Source organism: Sciurus vulgaris (assembly GCF_902686455.1).
Source record: "Sciurus vulgaris genome assembly, chromosome: 3".
NCBI lineage: Eukaryota > Metazoa > Chordata > Mammalia > Rodentia > Sciuridae > Sciurus > Sciurus vulgaris.
The window spans coordinates 96143331-96167526 of record NC_136463.1 but is presented as its reverse complement, the minus strand read 5'-3'; the positions used below and the strand labels follow the sequence as shown (position 1 = coordinate 96167526).

General features: G+C 31.8%; 1 protein-coding gene across 5 annotated transcripts in view; it reads left to right on the top strand.

The window, feature by feature from the left end:
* The window catches only part of LRP1B (LDL receptor related protein 1B), a 1899381-nt gene that overhangs the window by 1163283 nt on the left and 711902 nt on the right, over positions 1-24196 (top strand). For all 5 annotated transcript variants that reach the window (XM_079135584.1, XM_079135585.1, XM_079135582.1 and 2 more), the window contains exons 19-20: positions 14660-14740; positions 16017-16184. In XM_079135584.1, the coding sequence (XP_078991710.1) occupies positions 14660-14740; positions 16017-16184 (249 nt within the window). The remainder of the gene's footprint in view (positions 1-14659; positions 14741-16016; positions 16185-24196) is intronic.

The window sequence follows — 24196 nt, the reverse complement described above, 5'->3', positions numbered from 1 at the left end:
CCTCTTCTCCCTCAAAGATTCCCATTCAAAAGGTCTTAGATGGAGTACAGGAATCTGGACTTTGGAGGAAAACACCTCATGTGAGGACTAATCTAAATCAAGATAAGAGAATTTAAACTCAAATTTCAGAATTCCTTACAAATTAGGATTTGTTAGGGCTGCCACAAAAAATATTGCCACAAACATGATGGCTTAATACAATATTCAATCTTTCATAGTTCTGAAATCTTTAAGTTCATCTGTCAGCAGAGCTTCCTCGAAAGGATCTAGGGGAAAAATCTTTGCTTGACTCTTTCAGCCTCAAGTGGTTATTGGTGTAAGTAGTCTTTAAAATGTATTCAGATGATTTGAATATGCATCCAGATTTGTGAGACACTTTTTTTTTTCTTTTTTTGGTAGTGCTGGGGATTGAATCCAGGGCCTTGTACAAGTGAGAAAGCACTCTACCAACTGAGCTATAACCCCTGTCCCTGTGAAACACATTTCTAATGACTATTATTTAGTCTCTTTCTTCTAACTTCTTACAGTACCTCTCTATTACATCCCTTCCACCCTCACTTGCTCTTGCTTTTCCATCCTATCTAAAGCTTTGCACTACCGGAAATAAGCTGATGCCTCACCAGACAGTGGGTCATAAAATTGTAGCTCCAGAAGTACAGCCCCTTAAATTTCTATCAAGAGTAATCAAGAGTAAGAATGAATTCATTAGTAACTTAGCTACTTGATTTTCTCATTGGCAAAACACTCATGTGTATGTGCATGCATATACACATACATACACAGAGTCAAATGAGACAAATATAGAAATCTAGATAGTGGGTGGCACATAATGGTCCTTGAATAAAAAGCTGGATATCAATTTGTCTTTTCTTTTCCAAATACTTTTCTATTCTCAAATGTGAACATGTATATATATGAATATATATATATATATATGAATATATATATATATATTATATTGGAGTTGGTCCATCTGAAAAAATTCCAAAAATACCATTTTTCATATACTTCCTTTTCTAAATATTAAACCTACTCTTTGAAAGGTATCAGATTGAAGTCCTATATTGATTCAGTGAACATACCAGTTTATGATGCTGAGGTGGCATTTTGAAAACAGAGGTTCCATGCATACTTGTCTCAGATACAGCCAATGCGTCAGTAAGTGATTTTTGTCAGTGTGACTTTTTTTTATTATTGATGTTCAAATCTGTCTTTAGAGTGGCTGTAAGGTCTTAACTGCTTTCTGTACTTTGATGCAGTATTTTTTAGGGCTCCAGTTTGTCTATAAAAATGGTTCCTCCACTTGGCTCCTCAGCCCCAGTCATCAACTGTCATTTGTATTTGTCTCACTTATTCCTTCCAGTTTTCAGCAAAATGACCACATTCTACTGCAAAAGAGAGAGACAGCAAACTCCTCCACTGCTGAACGTTCTAGGAGGCTGGCCTCACATTGTTCAGTAGCCCATAGGTAGACAACCTGTCCATATTTGAATCATTAGTTAGTGCTCATATCTTTGAGGAAACCCTTTCCAGAATTCAAGCAGACCCGAGGCAAGTGAAGCTGAGACCCTCCCCTAGATGCCAGGTAGAAAACCAGAATGTAACTCCTGTGAGTTATCCTGAGCCAGCTTCCTGTTCAGAACTTCAAGTGCAGAGTTTTATTGATCTGTTCTTCAAATATTGTTTTCTTATAATCTTCTTATAATTTGTTTCCCATATTAGACTAGGTCTGGCATTTTTATCCACTCTGTTCTAGATGCTGAGTCTAAAGGGAAGAAAAGAAAAGAAGGCAAAGTTTTTGCACTCAGAGGTTAGGAGAAAGAGGGGAAAAAACCCCAAACCCTCTGTACCTGATGTGATCCTATGTGAGTCTCCTAGGGACTGCTACATTTTTAAAAAATAATAATTTTTACACTTCCTGTTTGGTATATATAAATCATTTTGCAGCAGAACTGCATCACAATCTGGGTCCATTTATGTCCATATTCTAGTCAATTTCTACTACCAATTTTTAAACAGGATACATTTGTGTGTATGTGTGCATGTATACATATTTAGCTAAAGAAAAACAGATAATATATAAATCCTTATAAGGAAAATATAATTATTCTACCTTGCTCATTCCACTACTACCAGTGGAACCATTTGCAGCCCTGAGCCAAGATTTCTGCTTACTACTTCCATTTACTATGTTTAAGCAGTTTCTTGATTTTTTAAAAATTAAACTTATAAGTTGACTTCCTCATAACTAGAATATACTGTAAGCTGAAAGTTTAAAGTTTTAAAAGCTTTAAAATAAAATTGTAAATAAATAATATACTATGCAACTTTATAAAATATAATATATTGTTATACTAATGTAAGATCTGGTTATCTCAGGGTATAGTTAGAAGCAATGACAAAACTATATTAGAAAAACGAGAAAAGGAATATCTGGAAGGAAGTAAAATGTTTCATTTTTAATAAAAAACATTCAAGTGGTGTATCATAACAAGAATTAATTAGAAAATATTGCTGATATATCAAAAATTTCTTTTAAAATATTTTAATCAGGAAGAATGTATGTCAATCTTTTGTGATTTTCTACTGTTCAAATAAAAGTGATATTAATTTTATTTAATTGTGGTATGAGGAAAAAAATCTGTAGATTCTTTCTTTGAAAGTTATGGAGATTTTCTATAGGGTTTAGAAATGATTGTTTTATAGAATTCATCGATGAATACCAGGAAAGTAGATCTTTTTTGTTTGGTAAAATTTAGGTGAATGGCTGGGCATGGTGGCCCATGCCTGTAATCCCAATGGCTGGAGAGGCTGAGGAAGGAGGATCAAGAGTTCAGAGTGAACCTTGGAAATTTAGAGACCCTGTCTCAAAATAAAATTTTAAAAGGGGGCTGGAGATGTGGCTTAGTGTAAAGCACCCCAGGTTTCAATCTCTGATACAAAAAAAAAAAAAAAGGCAGTTGGATAGGTAGGTGATATTAATCAAGTTTATTAATTATTTTGTAAAGTATTGTATGTATTCTTATTTTTATTTTCTTGCTTAAGGATGACTTAAAAAATAAAAACTAATATTCTTGAAATGTATTTCAATTTTTAGATGTAAAATAGCAGTAATAAAACTACTCAGTTTTTTCATAAAGAGAGTAGGAGCCAGGTCTGGTGGCACATGCCTGTAATCCCAGTGGCTCTGGAGGTTAAGGCAGGAGGAATGCGAGTTCAGAGCCAGCCTTGGCAACTTTGTGAGACCCTAAGCAGCTCAGTGAGACTCTGTCTCTAAATAAAATACAGAACAGGCTGGGGATGTGGCTCAGTGGTCAAGTACCCCTGAGTTCAGTCCCTGGTACCAAAAGGAAAAAAGAAAAGAAAAGATTGAATAGGAACCACAAACACACTGAATAAAGTGTAATTGTATTACTTTTTCTTTAGCTAACTAGTAGTAATACTCTTTCTTTTGTTTCTTAATTCTACTAATAGGTTAATATCTGTAAAACCATTTTATATAATAAAACTTGTATAAATATAAATTTATGTAAAAAGAATTTAAATTAATTTACAATTATCAACCTTGATTAAATTTTAAAATTTATCTTTGAGAATTGGCAACAGTAATAGGTACATATAATTTCATAAATAGACAATCATATGTTGAAGTACAATAATGTATTTGGAACCCTATGTGTCACTTTCTGTCTTGTAGTAATGAAAGCTTGCATATAGGAACCAGTACTCTTTTGCTGTAAACATGCAGTAGTAAACATGGGTAAGCCGTCAGACATAGCTATTACTTTACCCCTGATTTTATTTCTATAATTCTCACGAGTACATTTCATTGAGTACGTTCTTCCTTTTCTACCTTCTTTTTATGAGGTGGCTTTGTATGTTTTCTGTGTCAGGTAACATAGAAAAATATGGGCTAGTTCCAGTGATGTCTGAAGTTCCTCATTTATTGACACTGATCTCTCACTTGCAATCAAGGTCTGGGAGTGAGAAGCTCAATAAAATTTGATTGCTTGGAACACTTGTGTTTTTATATGTGAGGGGAAAGTTCTATAACTAGATTGAGCAAGAGTGAAGGTTAGAATCCATTTTAGGGTTGGGGATGTAGTCCAGTGGTAGAACACAAGAAATAAATAAAATTGTGTGTATATGTAACTGTATCTTGATCCTTTATACTTTGGTAAAACCAATGTAATTTTACTTTGATATAATATCGAGTGTAATTTATTTTTGGAGATAGCCAAGCTATGATTCATTACAAGTGTTATTTACTTTTTCTCCTGAGTGCTCTGCTTTTCCTGTATGTAAAAGAAAAGGCAATTGCCTGAATAGTGTAAACATGGTCAAAATATCAACATCGAAAATTGATATCAACCAATCAAACATGGAGGTAGGAATAAGGAATACCAAACCATATAATTTTTGCTAAAAAGTCAATGTGTATAAGCAATTTGATAAAAATTACTTATTGATAATGTGCTATTTTTTACAGTAGCAAAAAGGAAAGTGAAAAAATCACCTCAATCTGACCTCTCTTTCAGGGAACAGAAGTCTCTGTTCTATGTGTCTACATATTTCTACAATTAATAATCACCGAATATGAATAAAATGAGAAAATAGGGTAAAATACCATGTGACAAATTGTTTTTAGCATTCTGTAATTTTAAATGGTTGTAATTTCCCCCTAAAATTGTTTTATTCCTTCTTTCACGGAAAGTGTAGTACTATGCACAATATAAAAATATTGAAATTTTCTGAAATACAGACTTAAAAATATGTGACAATTAATTTACTTGAGATACTTCAGATGTATTTTGTACTTTCATAGAAACTGAATTAATCATTAATCATTCTTGATTTTATCTGCCACATTTCATTGAACATTTTTAATTTACTAAGGTTGTTACTTTAATCATTTCTGGGAATGCTAGAATCTAAATGCATTGTTTAATTATCGACTTCAGGATTAAACTGAGCATTGGTTTATTTTATTACTAATTGTTTTAATTGCCAGGGAGAACTACCCCTGTTAGATATAAATTCATTCTTTGGAATGAAAATTTTTCTGCTGCCCTAAAATCTGCAGAAAAACAGAAAATATAATGTCTTTCCTATGTTTTTGATTCTAATTTAACTCATTTCTTCCCATCAATATTTCTGTAAGTTCAACTTTTCCCTTCTTAAAAAAGATCAAAGCATAATTCTTTTTGATCTATAGCTCTCACTGCTATCACATTTATTATATTTCTCACATTTAAATTTCTAAGAAATTTTACATAAAATGATATATATTCATATTTTACTCCATCTATCATAGACTAGAAATTTGCTTTTGTTCCAAACCACTCTACCTAAACTGATTGCCAAGCTCAGCAAGGACTTTTCTTTAACCTAATATGGAGTACCTCTGGTTTCTCACTATTTAAGCAGCCCTCAACATGGCTAACCTGCAAACACTTGTTCTTGCCTTCACAGAATCGTTCTTGGTTTCCCTCTGAAATTTTTCTTACTCCTCTGTCTCTGCCTTGAGTATCAGATATTCTTGCACTATTTTTCTTTGAGAAAGCAGATAAATTACTTTCTAAATATTTCTCACTTTATTTTTGTGGGATGGTATGGAATGGGCACAATTTTCACTCCAGATTTAATATTTGCAGGTGAGTTCAGGTTTTATAAATGTGTTCTGTCATTTCCATGTTTTATTACAATGTTTCTATATATGAACTACTTTTTACTTATCTGAGGATAGACTGTATTTCTTGAATTTAAAGCCATGTCTCTCACAAATTCTGGGAAATCCCAAAGTATTATCTGTGAATTTTACTATCTATATTTTATGTCTTCCACAGTTTTAGAACTGTTAATTTAATTTTAGAGCCTTTTTTTCTAACCTCTGTCCATGATTCTTGATCTCCTTTACATTACCTTTTTTAAAATTTTGGTAGTACTGGTGATTGACCCTAGGGCTGTTCTACCACTGAATTATATCCCATACATCCCAGCCCTTTTTATTTTTATTTTTTTTGTGGGAGGGTCTTGCTAAGTTGCCCAGGCTGGTTGGGAACTTATGGTTCTCCTGCCTCAGCCTACTAAGTAGCTGGTATTATAGGCATGTGCCACTGTACTGAACTATTCAGATAAAGTTACGAATATTTTGAATTACATTTTTAAAAATGCTATAATAATTACTTTTAATCTTTGAATTGTGACCAGGGAAATGTCATCAGATCTTCCAGTATGGTAAATGTCTGTTGAAATATACCGATTTTTAATTTAATGTGTCCTTGCAGTTCCTGAGACTAGTTTTCATTTATCTATTTCCTATTTTGTTCATTTTTTGTTTCTATTTTTCCCCTCAACTTGTATTTTTGTATGATTTCAATATTTATCTTTACCTTTTAAATATATTTTGACATCCATTTTATACTGCCTATCAGATTTCAATTATATAAATTATATAAAGATATAAAGTCTTTACAGATATAATTTTTAAATATCTAAAGCTCTCATGCAGCTAATCCTCTTATCTGCTGAGCATTACACATCAGATTTTTTTCATATTTAAATTTATTTTTATTTTTTTCTTTTTGCAATTTTGAATTTTTAGTACATCTATAATTTTAAATTTTGAATTTTTGCCACTTCTGAAAATCTTGAGACCTTCTTATAGTTATATCTGTAAATATCCTGCCATGCCTCTGAAATACTACAAACCCAGATTGATTTTTACCTTAATACCTATATCATGGAGAGTAGAGTTTGTGACACAGATTCATGATTATAATTTTCAGGTGAGACAATTTTTTTCCCCACTCCGTGTGTAGGTGAGACATTGTCTGTGCTAGGAGGACATGTTATCTAATCCACCTCTACACTCAGGGTCTAGACATGGAGCATCCTGAGTTTATGTTGAGATGCATGTCTTATGGAGAACTGAAGAACTATGTCTAGTCCCATATTGAAATTAAAATCCAAACATCTATATTACCTCTAGCTTTCATTACTGCCTTTAGAGGCAAATTTACACAAAGAGACAAACACACACACACACACACACACACACACACGCAAACAGTGGTTGTTGTAGTTTATTTACTCTTAACTTTCAACCCCTTTTATTTTCTGGTCTCTGAAAATTTATATTATTTTTGTACATATTCACCTACATATTAAAATGTTTGGTTGCTATTTTATCTAACATTTCTCATTTGTCTAATATATTGCCAGAACTACTCAATATTTTTTGCTAGCTTTTCTATTAATCTCATTCTATACATACCAGATGGGTGTTCTCTTTGGCCAAGACTTTGTCATCTAAATAGTGATTGTTTCCAAGTCTATTTCCCAAGTCTATTGCAGCCATTCTGATATATATCAATTTCTCCAACATTTATGTACTGTCATTTCTGGGCTTCCACAGATCCTAGTCCCTCTTTCTGGAACATTCTAAAAGCTTTCTCTCCTGTTGATATGATTGAACCTGAACACATCATTCACATCAGCTTTTACATCACTTCCTTTAGGAAGCAATGTCTAACCACCTAAAATTAGTTTTGAGCTTCTATTTTTCAATAATACATTGTTAAATATCCTCATTGACATATGACAGAATTACATGCCAAAACAATTCCATCCTTAGTTGAAAATATCCTAAGTCAAAAATGCATATAATACCCTTAACCGCCATAGTTTAACAAGGTCTACCTTAAATGTGCTCAGAAAACTTACTTAGGCTAGAGTTGCACAAAGCCATCTAAAGATTATTTTAGAATGAAGAGTTGAATATCTCACTTACTTTTTTAAATACCTGGGTTCAAAATGTTGTCAGCACTGTGTACTGCAGAGTATGAGTTGTTCCCTCTCATGATCCTGAATGACTGACAGCTGAGGTTGACAGCCATTGCCCAGTATTGTGAGAGAGTGTCAAACCACACATCACAAGCCCAGGGAACATCAAGAGTCACATTTTTAATTCCCGTTTCTATTGAACACACATCACCTTTCTGCATCATAAAACTGAAAAACCATCAAGTTGAACAACTCACTTTCAGTACTGCCTACATCATAGCCTTTATCAGATTTTTCCCTCCATACTGAGGATGGAATCCAGGGAAACTCTAACTGTGGAGAAACATCCCCATTCCTTTTTTTTTTTTTTTTTTTTTTTTTTTTTTTTTTTTTTTTGAGACATGGTCTCACTGAGTTTCCAAGCTTGGCCTTGAACTTATTATTGTGCTGCCTCAGATTCACAAGTAGCTGAGATTACAGATGTGCTGCCACTCCTGGCTGTTTATCAGACATTTATTAAGTCACTTATTTAATTATATTCAAATGTCTCTCCTTCTAGATTGTAAGCACTGTGAAGAAGAGAACTACATATTTCCCTCAGTACCCATCACTACCTTTTTCCTTCATTCATTCATTCTAGGTGATCTGCCTCTAGTACTAGAACTCTATCTTGTATAAAGTTCTCAATAAAATTTATTGAAAGAATAAAACTTTTCCTTCTATTTTACAGATTAGGAACATGAAATCAGTAAGGTTAAGTAACTGCCCAAGATCTCATATTAGTTAGTGATAAGACCAGGATTTAAACTCAGGTCTATTTCCCTGAAAAGTTTGTGTTTATACCTCAGATTATACATGATAATAAAATCATATTTTTACATAAAAACTCTGAATGCAATAAAATGAAAATAATTTGTAGTATAGTGCTGATGTAATTTTCACTAAAATGTGTTTACCATATTGGATCTTCAATGTCTGTCCTGTATTAAGTACCAATTCTCAAGAGTCAAGTTAGCATTAGTATCTAAAAAATTGGTATTTATTCTCTCAATATACATAGCTCTATAGTATGTATACTTTTTAATGTACCATAATAATATTTAATTATATACATTAGAGAAGGTTAACATCAAAATTGCAGTTTCACTGGAAGACAGAAACCACAGAAAGAGGAATACTTTTAATTTTTCCCCAACTCATTTTTATATTATAGTATTCTTTTTTTTTTTTTTTTTTTTTTTGTGCTGGGGATCGAACCCAGGGCCTTGTGCTTGCAAGGCAAGCGCTCTACCAACTGAGCTATCTCCCCAGCCCTATAGTATTCTTTTAAAGATGTTGGTAATGATCAGAATAAACAAACAAGCCATTTTGACATCAGTCAGACAAATATTCAAATTTTATTCTGTCATTGCTCATTATATGATATGTTCTTAGGGAAGATGCACTCTTTTATTCTACAATTTATTGTTAGCAATAATAATTGCTGGGCTGTTGTGAGGAGCATAGTTAATATACATATGCAGTTAGCCAAGGACCACATACTCAATAAAACAGGAAATATGCTTATAATCTCCTTTAAGTTAAGATAACACTTTCTTAGTACTAGACTCCTATTACATTCTTATCTTGCATTCATTTTAATAGGAATGCTCTATAGAGTTTCCACATATTTAATTGAGAAGGTTAACTTCATCTATTTAGGATGTGACTGCATGAACTCAAAGAAATGCATGGTAACTGAATTTTGAGACTTAATAACAGAATTTCTAGGGGCAAATGGAGGAATAGGTAGGACAATTCATAAGTCAGAGACAGAAAAAGAATGTAAATAGATTTGAAATCTGACATCCTGGGAAACATTCTTCTAAGCTTCAGATAGTGAACAAATACAAATATCATACCAACTATGATTACTCTTGAGAGGGAAAGAAAATTGTAGCCATTTTCATAATGGCATATATATAATATGACAATAAATTTAAAACAAAAGATATAATAGATAAATTGAGCATACTACCTGCAACAATAAAATATTTTCAAGTCCATTAATCCATATTAAATATTTTATGAAGTTGAAGTAACTGCTAAGATAAAATATAGTTTTCTTTTTCTCTCTGTAATTGTAACATGATAAAATGTAAGCTTTCTTGGTTCATAATTTTTTCTTCTTCAGAATTAGTCAGTTAATCTTTCCAAGTGTCCTGCAATTTGTGTTCAAAGAAGATTTAAAGTCAAAGAATATTTGTGAAAAGTCTATATGTAATATTGAAACGTTTATCAAATATAAAAATTCACAATGATATTTGAACAGGGTATGTAACTAGAAACCAACTGGAATATTCATATTATTCATAATATTATGTTCAACTATTAACACTAATATGATAGGACAGAAAAAATACTAAATTTCTTTAAAGATGCTTTAGTTTTGTTTTATTGTAGAGGAAAATATGTTTTGCAGGTAGACCTCATTTCCCTATTGTCACTAGACTATTGATAGGATAATAAGAACTTATGAACAGACTATTTTTGTACATTAGTAAAAGAATGAGTGGCCCTATATTTCATTTAACATTTTTTGCACAGTTCTTTCAAAAATTTACATTTGACTACATTATTAAGTACAGAAAAGTCCAAGGCAATTTTTACATTTCTGTATTCTCCCATTTCTGAAAATCAATAATGGTGCTTTCTTATAATGCTGTGATAACCCAGATGTTATTTCAGGTATATTAAATATTTTCAGAGTATTGTGCATCTTTTGGTGATGTTTATTCTTACTTCTTGATATTTAGGACCTAAGAGGTTATATTTTAAATCAAGAGTCTGTGACCAGAGAGGATGAGTGATTTGCTCAAGTTTCCATATTTTGAGAATGAAATCAGAGTGAAACATTTATAATTTTATTCATTTACATGTTTCCTTTCATATAATGTCTTCATTCTTTTTAGTAACTTGTCACATTCTTTTCTCTAGTTCCCAGTTGTTTTTCCACATTATAATTTGCATTTTGGTCATTAAAGCTAAATCAGAATATAAGGTTGACAAGAGAAATGATGTAACTTAAGTATCATGCAAAAATAATGAGATATGATATGTAGCTGTTTAAGAACACATTTGTATTATGTGTATGCAAAATGGAAGATATGTTTCTTCTATGAGATGTATTAAAGATATTTTGCATTTAAGATTCTTTTCTTCATTATGAGAATTTTTTACTTCTAGGGAGCTAATTCCCAGTTTATGTTATCGGTTGTTTTTTAGAGTTAAAATCTAACAGTTATAAACAATCTTAAAATTCACATGGAAAATTTTCCTGCCAGTGAAGTGTCACCAAGTATAAGAAATTTCCAGATGCTTAGGATGATTTATTTTCCCTAGTAAAACTTTTGATGCTGCTTGATATGCTTAGACTGAAAATGTAAATTAATGCATTATAAATCCCAAAAGATATAATATTAACTTTAAAAAAAATGCATCTCATCTTGTTGTAAGTTTGCAGTTTTTTGCTTATTTGAGTCATAACTAATTGATACCTTGTTCAAATTCCCTGATTCATATCACAGAACTTCTGTGATAAGCACATATTATTTATATAAGAGAAAACATAGTTTGTACAATATTTCTGTTGACTCTTGAAAAATAAACGTAAGTTCTCATTATCTTAAAAGAAGCTTTTTTGAAAGTATTGATTAAATTGTGCCTTGGGCATTTTACTAGTCTTTCTGCTGTATCTCCTTCTATAACAGCATATTTGCTGGATTTCTAAGTAGACCTTTTGATATAATCTTTGTCTCCCTTTTACTTCATTATCAAGCAGAGCCTTTTTATTACCTTTTTATTTAAATCATTTTTTGGTCTTGATGACACTGTCTGGTTTTAAAAATTTTCAATTCATTTTAAAATTTGTATATCAAGATATCAGTTTGGTGCTCATGAAAATTAATAAATATTTGTTTAGTTTTAGAAACATTTCCATTCATAAATCAGTACTTCAGATGGATATACTCTAATACAAACTTATACAAAGAAATTACTTTTTTGAAGATGTAAAGAAAAAGTAGGAATCCAGAATGTCCTATCTACTAAATCTGGAAAAAGCAATCACTTTCCCTTCATGTTATTTGTGAAGCAATAGCAACTTATCAATGGCATAAGTTAGACAGCTAATATCTGAAGATTTTTCATTACTGATCACTAATGGTCACCCTAGGGAATTATCTTTTCCCAGTCTGTTTGAAGGCTCCAAAACTGCCTTGTTGTTTCATTACTTTAAGGAAAGGTATAAATATTCACACCTCTGATTTTAATTTAAGATATTACTTTAAGAATAATATACAAGATATTTCTTTGATTCGATCATGCAAAAGTGATTTGCTCCTCTTTTATTAATTCCACTAAACTTTAATTTCAGTGTTGTGTGATTTGCAAGAACTATAGGTTAAACATGCTTTTAACTTAAAAATATAGTTTTTAAGGTAGAAATTCAAATCATTCTAGAGGACTTGCAGCAATGCCATTTAAAATTTTTATTTCCTGGTAATATCATCACTGATGTGCCTCATTGTTCAAACTATTAGGAAAATATTCCATAACCTAATTTTGAAAAGAACCGCTTCCTAAAACACTATGTGAAGTCTCCAACCAGTCAAAAGAAATGATCAGGAATAGGCCTTAAAAAGTATGACAAAATGATTGCATTAACCTTGGTACAATCCTCTCTATAAAAATAAAATCAAAGTGTCATACGCCTTTAATCCCAGGGAGTCAGGAAGCTGAGGCAGGGGAACACAAGTTCATGGCCAGCCTGGGCAATTTAGGGAGACCCTGTCTTAATATAAAATAAGCAGGATTAGGGAGATAATTCAATGGAGAATGTATGTAAATTCATAGTACCCCCCCCCAAAATTGATAGTGTTTTATAATTTAAAGATCAAACACCTATAAATAATAGAAATGTCCAGAATTATAAATTATGAAGAAATATCTGGTTATGTACAAAAATTAGTAAACCAAATACAAAAAATAATGATAGAGACACATTTCTGATAGTAAGGAAGTGTTACTTTGCATGATAAAACAATCTATGAAAAATGTTTAGTGTTTATAATTTATGCTAAAAATATGAATAGAGCAAAATAGTTTAGGTACCTTAAAGTGACAAATTAAATTTGCAGTAGAATATAGTAGAAAGGGGAGTGGATAGAGAGTTTGAAGACCTGAATTCTTAGTCATGTTTTTTGATAAGGAGATATCTGTCACATTACTCAGACCTAAGTTTTCTGAGTTTCAACTGCCTTGGGACTAAATGATTGGACATAATCAGTGGTTGTCATCTTTTAAACCTGAGAAATACATTTTTGTTTTTTATGTATTTTTTCCAAACTATGTTCAAAATTGAAAAGTTAAAACTATATCTATATATATATATGTTAAATAGATATATAGATTCATAAATAGGTAAGAAAATACTTGTGTCTGAAGAATTTTGGACAATAAAGTCCAGCCTGCTCAGCCATGAGCTATCTTTGATAGTTCTGAGACAGTCTACAGAATATAATTTGAAGATATTTATGGTCCCTTACTTTCCATCAAATATATTAGATGATTATAAGTTAGTTATCTTCTTAAAAATTCTATAATTATTTTTTGAAGTTAGCCTCCTGATAACATATCAGTGGACATACATTGGCATAAGTTAGTATCATTTGAAACATTATAAATAAAAATAATGTGTTTTTAACACACAGAATACCTTCTTTTTGTGGATTGAAATTTTATTGGTGCACAAAATAGTGGGATTCATTGTGCTAAGTCAATTCTTAAAGAGAAAAAATACTTTGCATAAAATATCTTTGGCTTCAGTTGTCAGAGGAATAGTATTTCTTATCACTTTCTTCTGTCTTTATATCAATGAAATAATGGAGTTTCTTTGTTTTCTTGTTTTTTTTCTTTTAATATCTGTTAAATAAGCTCAGGTATGTGAGGAATTATGATTTCATGCTTATTTTCCTGGGAGCTGAAAGGTCTGGTATTGAGAAATTCACAAAACTTTAGGTAAAATTTTTTCCATATATGAAATAGAATAAAGTTCTTTCCTGGGAAATAATATTACTCCAAATCTTTTAGGTTCACTGTTCAGTAAATGCTAACTTCTGGACTTACAAATAAGTCAGTTAATTATATCTTAAAAATATTTTATGATTTTTACTGTTTTAATTACTTAAATTTTAATTAATATAATCAGTGTTTTGATATAATTATTAGAAATTTTATTTTGAAGTTTAATTCTTTTTCAGGTTTTTTTTTTTTTTTTTGCTTTTTATTTGGATACAGAATTCACATTTTCAAAGTCTTTGCAGCTGATTTTACTAAATTATTTTCTTTTTTTTACTTATATGATATTGACATCACATCTCTCAGAGGCCAGTGTTAGACCTGACTTTACTACTTGGATTTTTCTAATAAAAATCTTTGTACGTTGAAGCATAAACACATTAGTTTGCAGCACCAACATGCAGTGCTTTTTATCTCCTGTTTTTCACGGAGAGAAGGTTGAGTACTCTGATGCACTGAGTTGACATCTATTCATTTATCCAGTACTATAATGAAACTAAATGATCCTTCATCAAATGATTCTCCTAGGCTTTCAGTACTGGAAAGTACTCATTTAAAAGATATTAAAAGGATGTGTATGCTATGTCCTGAGGAAGTTACAGTCACTATAATTGTTTATCCACTCTTTCATCTGTGCCTTTGTAGAAAACAGGAGAGGGATTCTGATTGCATTAACAAACAAGATACAAATTAAGTATAAAAAAAATTAAAAAATCAATGACATGTTTCCTAGTGGTTTCTTTTGTGTTTTTCACAGAATTCCCAACTTGTGAGCCACTAACTCAATTTATATGCAAAAGTGGAAGATGCATTAGCAGCAAATGGCACTGTGATTCTGGTAAGTACCAAATGTTCACTGTACACCACTGATTTCATTGGGAGCTGGTGGTGTGAGTTGCCTGGCTTCCCTTAGAGATGGTTTGTAAGAGAAGCCTGCAGATCAAGCAAAATGGTTAAGAGGAGTGGTGAGAGGGCAGCTGGGACATCAGTGGGGATTAGCATTAAAGATAATGGAGACCAAAGTTTGTCCCATGGGGCTGTGATAGGAAGTCTTTTCAGATATTAGGTTGGACACAGCTGAATCTGTCAAGATGAAGTGAAGGGGACAATTCAACATGGACAATTTAGGTTCTCATATCATTTATATGACCTCAGGGTGGAGTAGTTTATATATTATTATGGAATTATCCATATGGTCTCAACACTGTCACCTTGCTTTTAATGCACAAGTGATGTTTTTTCTTACAGTTCATTATATACATTATGCTAAATTATTCCAAATATACATGAATCAATTACATATGAATCCTATGAAAAATGGTGGAATGAGACAAACATCATTATCCTACATACATGTATGATTACAAGAATGGTATGAATCTACATTGTGTACAACCATAGAAATGAAACGATGTACCCTATTTGTGTACAATGAATCAAAATGCAGTCTGTAAAATTAAAATAGTTACATATGAGGCAATGCATTTTCAGCTATTTGGTTCAATTTAATCTATTTTCTTTTCATATTCCTCTCCCCCTCCTTCCTGCAGTGATTGTTAATAGAGAATATAAATCATTTCTAATGATATTACATGGCAATTTCCAGGCATGTACACAGACACAGTAGATAGTGGGAGAGGAATGCATATAAGTTCTCATGTTGGAGAATGGAAAAGGTCTGAGTAGAAATACAGCTATGAACTCTGTGGGATAAGGATTATAGGCTTAAGTAATGACTTTACAGAATAATTATATCACTGTTTGTATCATTTCATGAAATTGCTACAATCACCAGTATCCCTTTGATTTGTGCAACACAGATATATTCAGTTAATGGTTAGTTATTTAAGAATGAAATAGAAATTAAGCTTCAAAATCCACTTTTTTTTTTTTTTTTTTTTTTTTTTAGTTTAGCAGTTGTTATACCAGAAGAGAAGCAATACTGTTATAAAGATGAAAATAATTTTCTCACTGCTCATGGGACATGGTGATTGGATTCATCATTCCTTTTATAAAAGCAAAATCAAATTCTATTAGGAAAGAAAAAGTTATATATAAGAAAGCTTTTCTTCCTGGATCTGTTTTCACTACCTGCTGTTGCCTCTTCTTTCCAGATGACGACTGTGGTGACGGGAGTGACGAGGAGGGCTGTGTTCACTCTTGCTTTGATCACCAGTTCAGATGTGCCACTGGCAGATGTATCCCAGGCCATTGGGCTTGTGATGGTGATAATGACTGTGGGGACTTCAGTGATGAAACCCAAGTCAATTGTACTAAAGCAGGTTAGTAATTTTGTGAACTTAGGAAATCTCATTCTAAGTTGACATAGATTTACAGCACTTCAGAATGAATTATTATTCACCTGTAATTCATCATATAAAAGATGAATTTTTGCTCATCAGGTTAAAACACATATGAGGAACTTTGTAAAATGATCTGCTAATCTCTTTCATTTTTTTTACTTTTATCTCTCAGGTTTCTCACTTCAATACATTCTTTATCTTTACTTCATATGCTTCACTTATTACTCTTTTCTCCTTTTATGAACCCTAAAGCCATTCCAAAAGGGGATAAAAGAATAAGAAAGAGACAATTTTGTTTTCATTTCCACAACAAAATTTGTTTCTTATGATTTTAAATAATCCTTTATTAAACGGAGGATGTATTTCCAAGTACTGAACTTCTAGAAAACCTAAGAGAAGAAGGAAATTGTGCCCATGGTCTTCAGCATAGTCAAGAGGAGGCTGACCATGTCATTAGCAGATAATTCTGTGGAAAGCTTAATCAGTCATATTGCATATTAACACGTTAGAAATAATAATGGAAAAAATCACAGGAAAAAGGCATCAATTTGTTATACTACCATGCAACTAGTTCTATCTTTTAAAGAAAATTTCTTAAGAAAGTAAAATAATTTTATTATTTTTTTAATTTTTCCCATAAATATTTATCCTATACTAAGATATAACCAAAAAGGATTACAGAACATGGACCCTGTTTAGTTTTAAAATCTAGCTTGCAAATAATAAAGTGAATTCTTAACATGATGGCATGGGGGAATCATACACTCTGTGATCATAGGAGTAGAATCTGAATTTTCAAAGTACTTTCCAAGGAATTATATCTGTTTGAACAAGTAAACAACCTATATGAGGAAAAGATTCGAAGTATTTTCTTTTCCATGATTTCTTTTTGTCTTCTTTTATTTCTCATACCTCTAAACTGTAAATTTTGGAATCAGTAGCTATTAAAGTTCTTATCTGCATAAAATAGATTTTTAAAGAATAGACCTGACTTTTGGATAGATTTTCTAAGTGGTTTATTTTAAAAGGTATTATTGAATTATCAGATAACTTGGATGTCCTCAGTTACTTATATTAAAATGTATTGTTTAATTTTTATTTTACCTGGATGACCTGGGTTACGAGAATCATAACAATGATCAAAATGTGACTAAATAATGATCCTGAGCCATGAGGTAACGAAACACATGTCCTCATGGTTAATGGTCATGACTTTTCCAGGCAGTGGATATAATAGAAAGTATAATGAAAACAAAAGATGACTCAGAATTATTTGTTATAATAGAAGATTTAGCATGAAGATATTTAAATTCAATTTTGATTCAAAATCAGGAGAATTATGAATTATAAAGTTACTATTTAAAATCATGTCTCTTACTCTCTACAATGTAGTAAGTTCATGTCCCCTCTCCCTGTTTTTTTTTCTTACTTCTCTCTTTATCTTCATTCCAGTGTTCCTTGTCTCTTAATTTAGTTGTTCCTTGTGTATGTATGAGCTAGGACATTTTATTTATCATTAATTTGGCATGGTAAAAAAGTGTACATAAAAGATTTTTTCCTTCTTTTGAAAGATATGTGAACAGTCATCTGAAGGATAGTTGCTACTTATTACTACATTACAATTTAAACTTCATTTTCCCCTCCTCACAGATGTCTTTTTAGACTCCTCATAGGGTGTGCATCTGTGACCTGCTGGCAATGCCCCATAATATGCTGTGAAAGATAAATTGCCCCAAAGTTAATTTATGTACATCTTGTGAGATCTCATCCCTCTATTCTACATGTTTTTGTCTCTAAGTTAAAATGTTCATTGAACATTATGAAATTTTATCAATTGACTTAGCCCACGATTGTCCCAAGTGAATGTCATGCCCCCTCCTGACTCTATAGTTTTTTTATTTGTATTGTTATATATGCAGTGGCACTGTAATGTCAACAATGGTCTTCCTCTTCAAAGCATCTAAATTTCACTAACATATTACTGTTAAGGATACACTGTAAATGGGAATGCCAGGCATTTCTTTTATCATTGTGATAGAACACTAAGGAAATGATGTGGATATTCTACATGATTCTTGAACATACTCCATGCAAAGAAAGAAGAGAAATTCTTGAATCGATTTCTGTTTATCAAACTTTAAATTGCTAGGATTACCTAATCAAATAATCTACATGAGGTGAATAAAAGGGACAAAAATCAAGTAAAGGGAACATTCTGATTTTAATATAAGATAATCCAAATTATTTCAAGGAACATTTACATATTTTTGTCCATCATTATTTAGATGACATAAAAGTCATAGATGTCATAAAACAAAGATGACACATAAGATTGTTAAAGCTGATAGGCAAAGTCATTTGCACATCCAGGATTTGTGAGGCCATTGCTGAGGTGAAATAGAAATCTGTTATAATTAGTCATATAATGCAGTCCCAAAACTGCTGTGGAAGGAAGAAAGATCAGAGGTTTCTGGCTTGAGTTTCAGGGCTGGCTGTCAGAAGGGATCAGATCCACAACATGATTGCTCAGCATTTTGCTTTACACTGCCTGGGCAGCCAGAGCATATGGTGCAGTCTCTCTAAACTCAAATGGTTTGCAAAAGGGTAAAAATACTTTTGAATTGACTCTAAATAGTAAAGAAACAGGAGAAACCAGTAAATACAGGAGTTCATATATAATCTTCTTTATAGAACATCCCTATGCTATTTACATTCTTTCTGACATTACTTTCAAGAGAGAAGAAATTCTATAGTGATGATCAATGTTTAATCATCAGTATGATGAATACATGAGGAACTCTAAGTGGATTTTCCCTGCCTGGATAGATTTTCACCTATCTATTTCCCTCTTAGTTTTATGCTGTTCTTTACTCTCATTCTTAAACTTCCTTGTATGCAAAAGAAAAAAAAAAACATGTTTTCAGAAATATTAAGCTTTCAGAAACTCACAGTTTCTGAACAGAGAGAGAGAGAGAGAGAGAGAGAGAGAGAGAGAGAGGAGAAACAAGAACAAGTAAAGGTAGAATAGAAAGATAATCCACAACAAATCAGTTCCTTCCTTTGTTTCTATGCCTGCCTTTCATTTCATTCTCATTTCTTTCTACTTCTGAATCCTCTGGTTGCTACCTATTTTTCTAGTGACCCCCTCCCCCTTTGTTTTAAGTTACTGGGTGAATAGTTTTACAAGTAGAAAAATCAGTACGTCTGGACTCTCAGGATTTGGTACCAGTGAAGTGTTTCTAGAACTGACCCGACTGAATGTTTGTTTATATGTTGAAAGGTTCTTGTAAAAGGGTGGTTTAACCTCTAAGGACAACAAGAATAAAGTTAAAGTGATACTTCAGACTTTCTTTGTACAAATCTCTTATTCTCTAGTTATGATAGTAAAATAAGAATACTCTGCATATTTCACACCTATAAAATACCAAATACAGAGAATTAATTTTATCTCATTTTTGACAGTTTAGTTCATTTGAATTATGATAATTTCCATTCTCATGCTTTTTTGCGTAAATTTAAACTATATTTCATTCTGGAGAAAGGTATTTCTTATGTAAGCATATGCAAATTGTTCAGTATTTTTAGACAGCTATTTCTCTAAGTAAATTTACATTCAGAAATTGTTGTAAAAATTTATGCCAAATAATTCAGCATAGGCTTGATATAGAAGGAAACGGTTTTTCTCCTAAATTATGTTTTGCCTAAAATATGTAATTTTTCCTAAAAAGAAACTTAAATAATCCTCAAATATTTGTATTTTGTACTTTGAAGGGACATATGACCCTGGTTTATTGTCATTGTTATGTAATTGTTATGCTGCCTGCTGCAATAATTGAACAAGCTGAGTGATGCTGGAACATATATGATCTCTTATTTACATGGCAATACAGTTTAAAAGCAAATTTAAAATTAAGTATGTATTGACTTTTTGTTTATGTTTTCAAATCCATTAGGCAGTTAAGTGTATAATATTATTAGTACCCATGCTCACACATGCTCATATTCTTCTATTTTAGCTCTTTATGTTTGCTCCTGCTTTGAAAATTTCCCCTGTTCTATGGGTCTGTGTCCTCTTTCTATGGGTCTGTGTCCTCTTTCCTTCATTTGCCTTACTACTTGCTTGTCCCAGACTTGAGAAACTAGAATAATCTCTTAACTTCATATTTTCATAGGCTAGCCCACTACTAAATACACAGCAAATAATTGTCAATCAAATGAGTTTATTTCTTGACACAAAATTTGATTATATGACTAACTCTACTCCTTACATGTTCTGTCTTATGTAGGCTTTTTTTCTTTTTTCTGTGCTTTACCCCAAGATCCTGGACTTTATCCTCATAATGATGTAGATGTCTGAGTGTACTGAACTAGTCATGCACATTTTGTCAGTATGATGTAATAATTTTCATTTATCAAATAAATATTGACAATCTTAGCTCTGGAATCAATAAAATAAAACTGAAAATATATCTCCTATATCTTTTGTTATCATTTATTTCTTTTCATTTAGGTCCTTTCTGCCCAATTGGTAGCAAATTTTAGATCTTTAGGTAACTATTGCTTAGCAGTGAGTTCCAGGGAGGAATTACCTTAGTGATAAACCAGGGAAAGAAAAGGGACTTAACACATGTTATTGACCCATTAATTGTCAGATACTTCATATCTGTTACTTCATTTACTCATCACAATAACTACTACTTCGAAAGGTTAAGATGCTTGCTTAGGATTACATAGCTGAGGTTCTACATAAGGATTATGTGCTTCATATTCCTATACCCAACTGTCTGTTTCTGCAACTATGAAATATAATCTCTTTTTTCTAAAATAAACATTCATATGATTCCCAAATAATTAATACCTTGCTCTGAATTGTATAGTCAGTTTTACTTAAATATGAGAAAATGAAAAGACCATTCTGCCTACTACAGGTCATTCCAGTGAAATTTCACAATGGGCACTAGAAGGGACTTTGGTCCTTATATTCAATAGTCACAATAATTCTGACTGTCACTCTTTTTTTATTCTTTTCTCCTTTATCTTTCACAATTCACCTCAATAAAGTGGATTCTGGAAGTTTTTCTTGTCCAGGCAATTTTTTTAGTAACCCAAAGGACGTTTTTGATTACTTCATAGACTTAGAAAATTTAGGAAGCTGGGGAAAAAAATCAAAAGATCATTTAGTTCAGTTCTTTTATTATGTAAATGAGGAAAGGTCTCAGCTATATAAAATTTATGAGTATATAATAACAACAAAAAATACTGCACAGCTTCCTAGAAGGAGTTGAAAATGTTTTATGAGAGATATTGAGAACTAGGACTTTGAACCAAATAGACATTTTTAAGGATTATTTTGGATTTAAATGATTATGCTAAGTTATTTGTGAAAGACAAAGGAAACTTTGTGAGTACTGTCAATTAAAAAGACACCCATATACTATCAAAGGAGGCTGGATACACTCAGAACAGCTATCAAAACCTAACTTGTAGTTTGGCATGACAGGAGAATCACAAGTTCAAAGTCAGCCTTAGCAACTTAGCGAGGTAAGCAACTCAGTGCGACCCTGTCTCTAAAATACAATAATGGGCTAAGGATGTGGCAGATGGTTAAGTGCCCCTGAGCTTAATCCCCAGTATCAAAAAACAACAATAAAAAAACAAAAACAAAAACAAAAACACCTAACTAGTAACTGAAAGCAGTCTTGGAAAGAACAGAAATTTAAATCAACATCTTTTGACTTTCAACCTATATGATATCCCATCTCAGCTCAACCATCAGGTCCTTTAAGAGAGTGAAATCCGTACCATACAGAAAATAAAATAACCAAGATTACTGTACATTGTCACTTTCATTCAGTCAACTGTTTTGTTTTGAAATGTTCTAAAGAAACTTTCATTTTTTCTTTATATCATGATAAAATATGTATAGCACGAAATTACTATCTTAACCATTTTGAATGTACATCAGTGTTACTAAGTATATTTAAAGTCCAGCAAGCATAGCTGCCCACCGTTTATAGAACTGTTTTCATCTTGCAAGGCTGAAACCTCATCCATTAAACTGTTACCCCACATTCCTTCTTCTTTTCAACACCTGGAAACCACTACTCTGCTTTCTGTTTCTGTGCTTTAGGCTAAGTGCCTATTGTAAGCAGAATGATAAGTGTTGTCTTTTTATGACCGAAATATTTTACTTTTTATAATGACCAAAGATTTGGCAGTGTTGTAGCATTTGGAAATATTTCTTCCATTTTAAAGCTGATAGATAAATAAGAACTGCTATTTTTTTCTATACACATTATAACTTTCCTTGTCCCACAATTCCTGCCTTCTTCAACTGATTGTGTATGTGGGTGTGGGTGTGTGTGTGAGTGACAAAGTATTGCAATTTCTTTTTCTCATTTTCTTTTGTGTAGATATTATAGCGTCTTCCTTTTTGATTTTCATGGGAATTACACCAGTCTAAAGTTATAAAATTCAAATTTGGATTTATATTGGTTAAACTTAATAACATACACACACTGTTTCTTTACATCTCTGTTCCACTGCTTTCAGTTTTAGATGTCATAGAATTGTCCCTTTTTAGTGTGTTTATCTAAAATGTAAACTAATTATTTTAAATACATTTGTCTTTTAAGTTATATAGAAAACAAAATGTGTTTTTTAAAACAACAGTTACAATAATATTAGCTTTTCAATCATTAATTATATTGTTAAAAATTATTAGTCTCTAAAATCCTCAAGAAACCAAAATACGGTTTTCTCCCACTACTAAAGTAATGTATAATCACTCACATGTTAACTTATGGATGACTTTTTTTCTTCATACAAGTTTGAGTTACTGTCCAGTGCCCTTTCCTTTGAACCTGCAGGACTCCCTCAAATATTTCTTGTCTAATATGAATGAACTCCCTTGGCTTTTTTTTTTTTTTTTTAACCTAGGAAGGTCTTAATTTGTCCTTTATTTTGATAGGACAATATTTTCAGATACAGAATCTTGGTTGACAACTTTTTTTTTTCTTTTGTACATTTAATAGATCAGCCCACACTATCTACTAACTCCAAATTTCTAATGAAAAACCTGCTGATAATCTTGGTGAATATCTCTTGTGTATGATCAATCTATTCTGTCTTGCTCTGCTTTCAAGATGCTCTTTGGTTTTAGATTTTTGAAGTTTAATTATAATATATCTGGATTCAGGTTTTGGTGTGTTCCTTCTAGTTGGAATTGATTGAGGTTCTTGAATATGTATAGTCATGTCTTTCATCAGTTTAGAATATTTTCATGCATTATTTCTTCAAATAATCTTTCTTCCACCAATTCTCTTCTTCTAGAAAAACATTTGTTCATCTTAATGTTGTGCTTAAGTACAATTTTCTGTTTGTTTGCTTGCTTATTTATGCATATTGTTTCTGCCAAAGATTAACATGAGAGGTAAAATGTCTCAGAATTTTTCTTAGTTTGTAATTTTCTCTGGGGCATCCATGGTATCTTTCTAATTTTCCCTGTATAAGTGGTTGTGATTAAATATACTAATTTTTTTAAAATTTATCTTTTAATTTTTAGACTGTATTTTGATTCATTGTACACAAATGCGGTACATCATTTCATTTCTGTGGTTCCATGTGATGTAGATTCATACCATTCATGTAATCATACATGTACATAGGGTAATGATGTGGACCATAAAAAGGAGAAGAGAAAAATGAAGATGTGAAAAAAGGAGAGTCAGCCATTTAAATCCACTGAAAATCACTTTAGCTGGAGGGAAAGGGATTTATAAACAATAGCAAAGGTAATAATGAATGCCATCTCTTTGAATCTTTGAGATCAATGAAGACAATCAAAACACAGATTCTCCAATATTTGGAAGACAAGGTCCTTTTCACCAACTGTGGATTTTACAAGATGCTCCAGGAACACATACATGATCGTTTACCATGAGGCTGAGATTTGAAGAATTACTAGCTTCTATTATGCTGAAATTGACCAA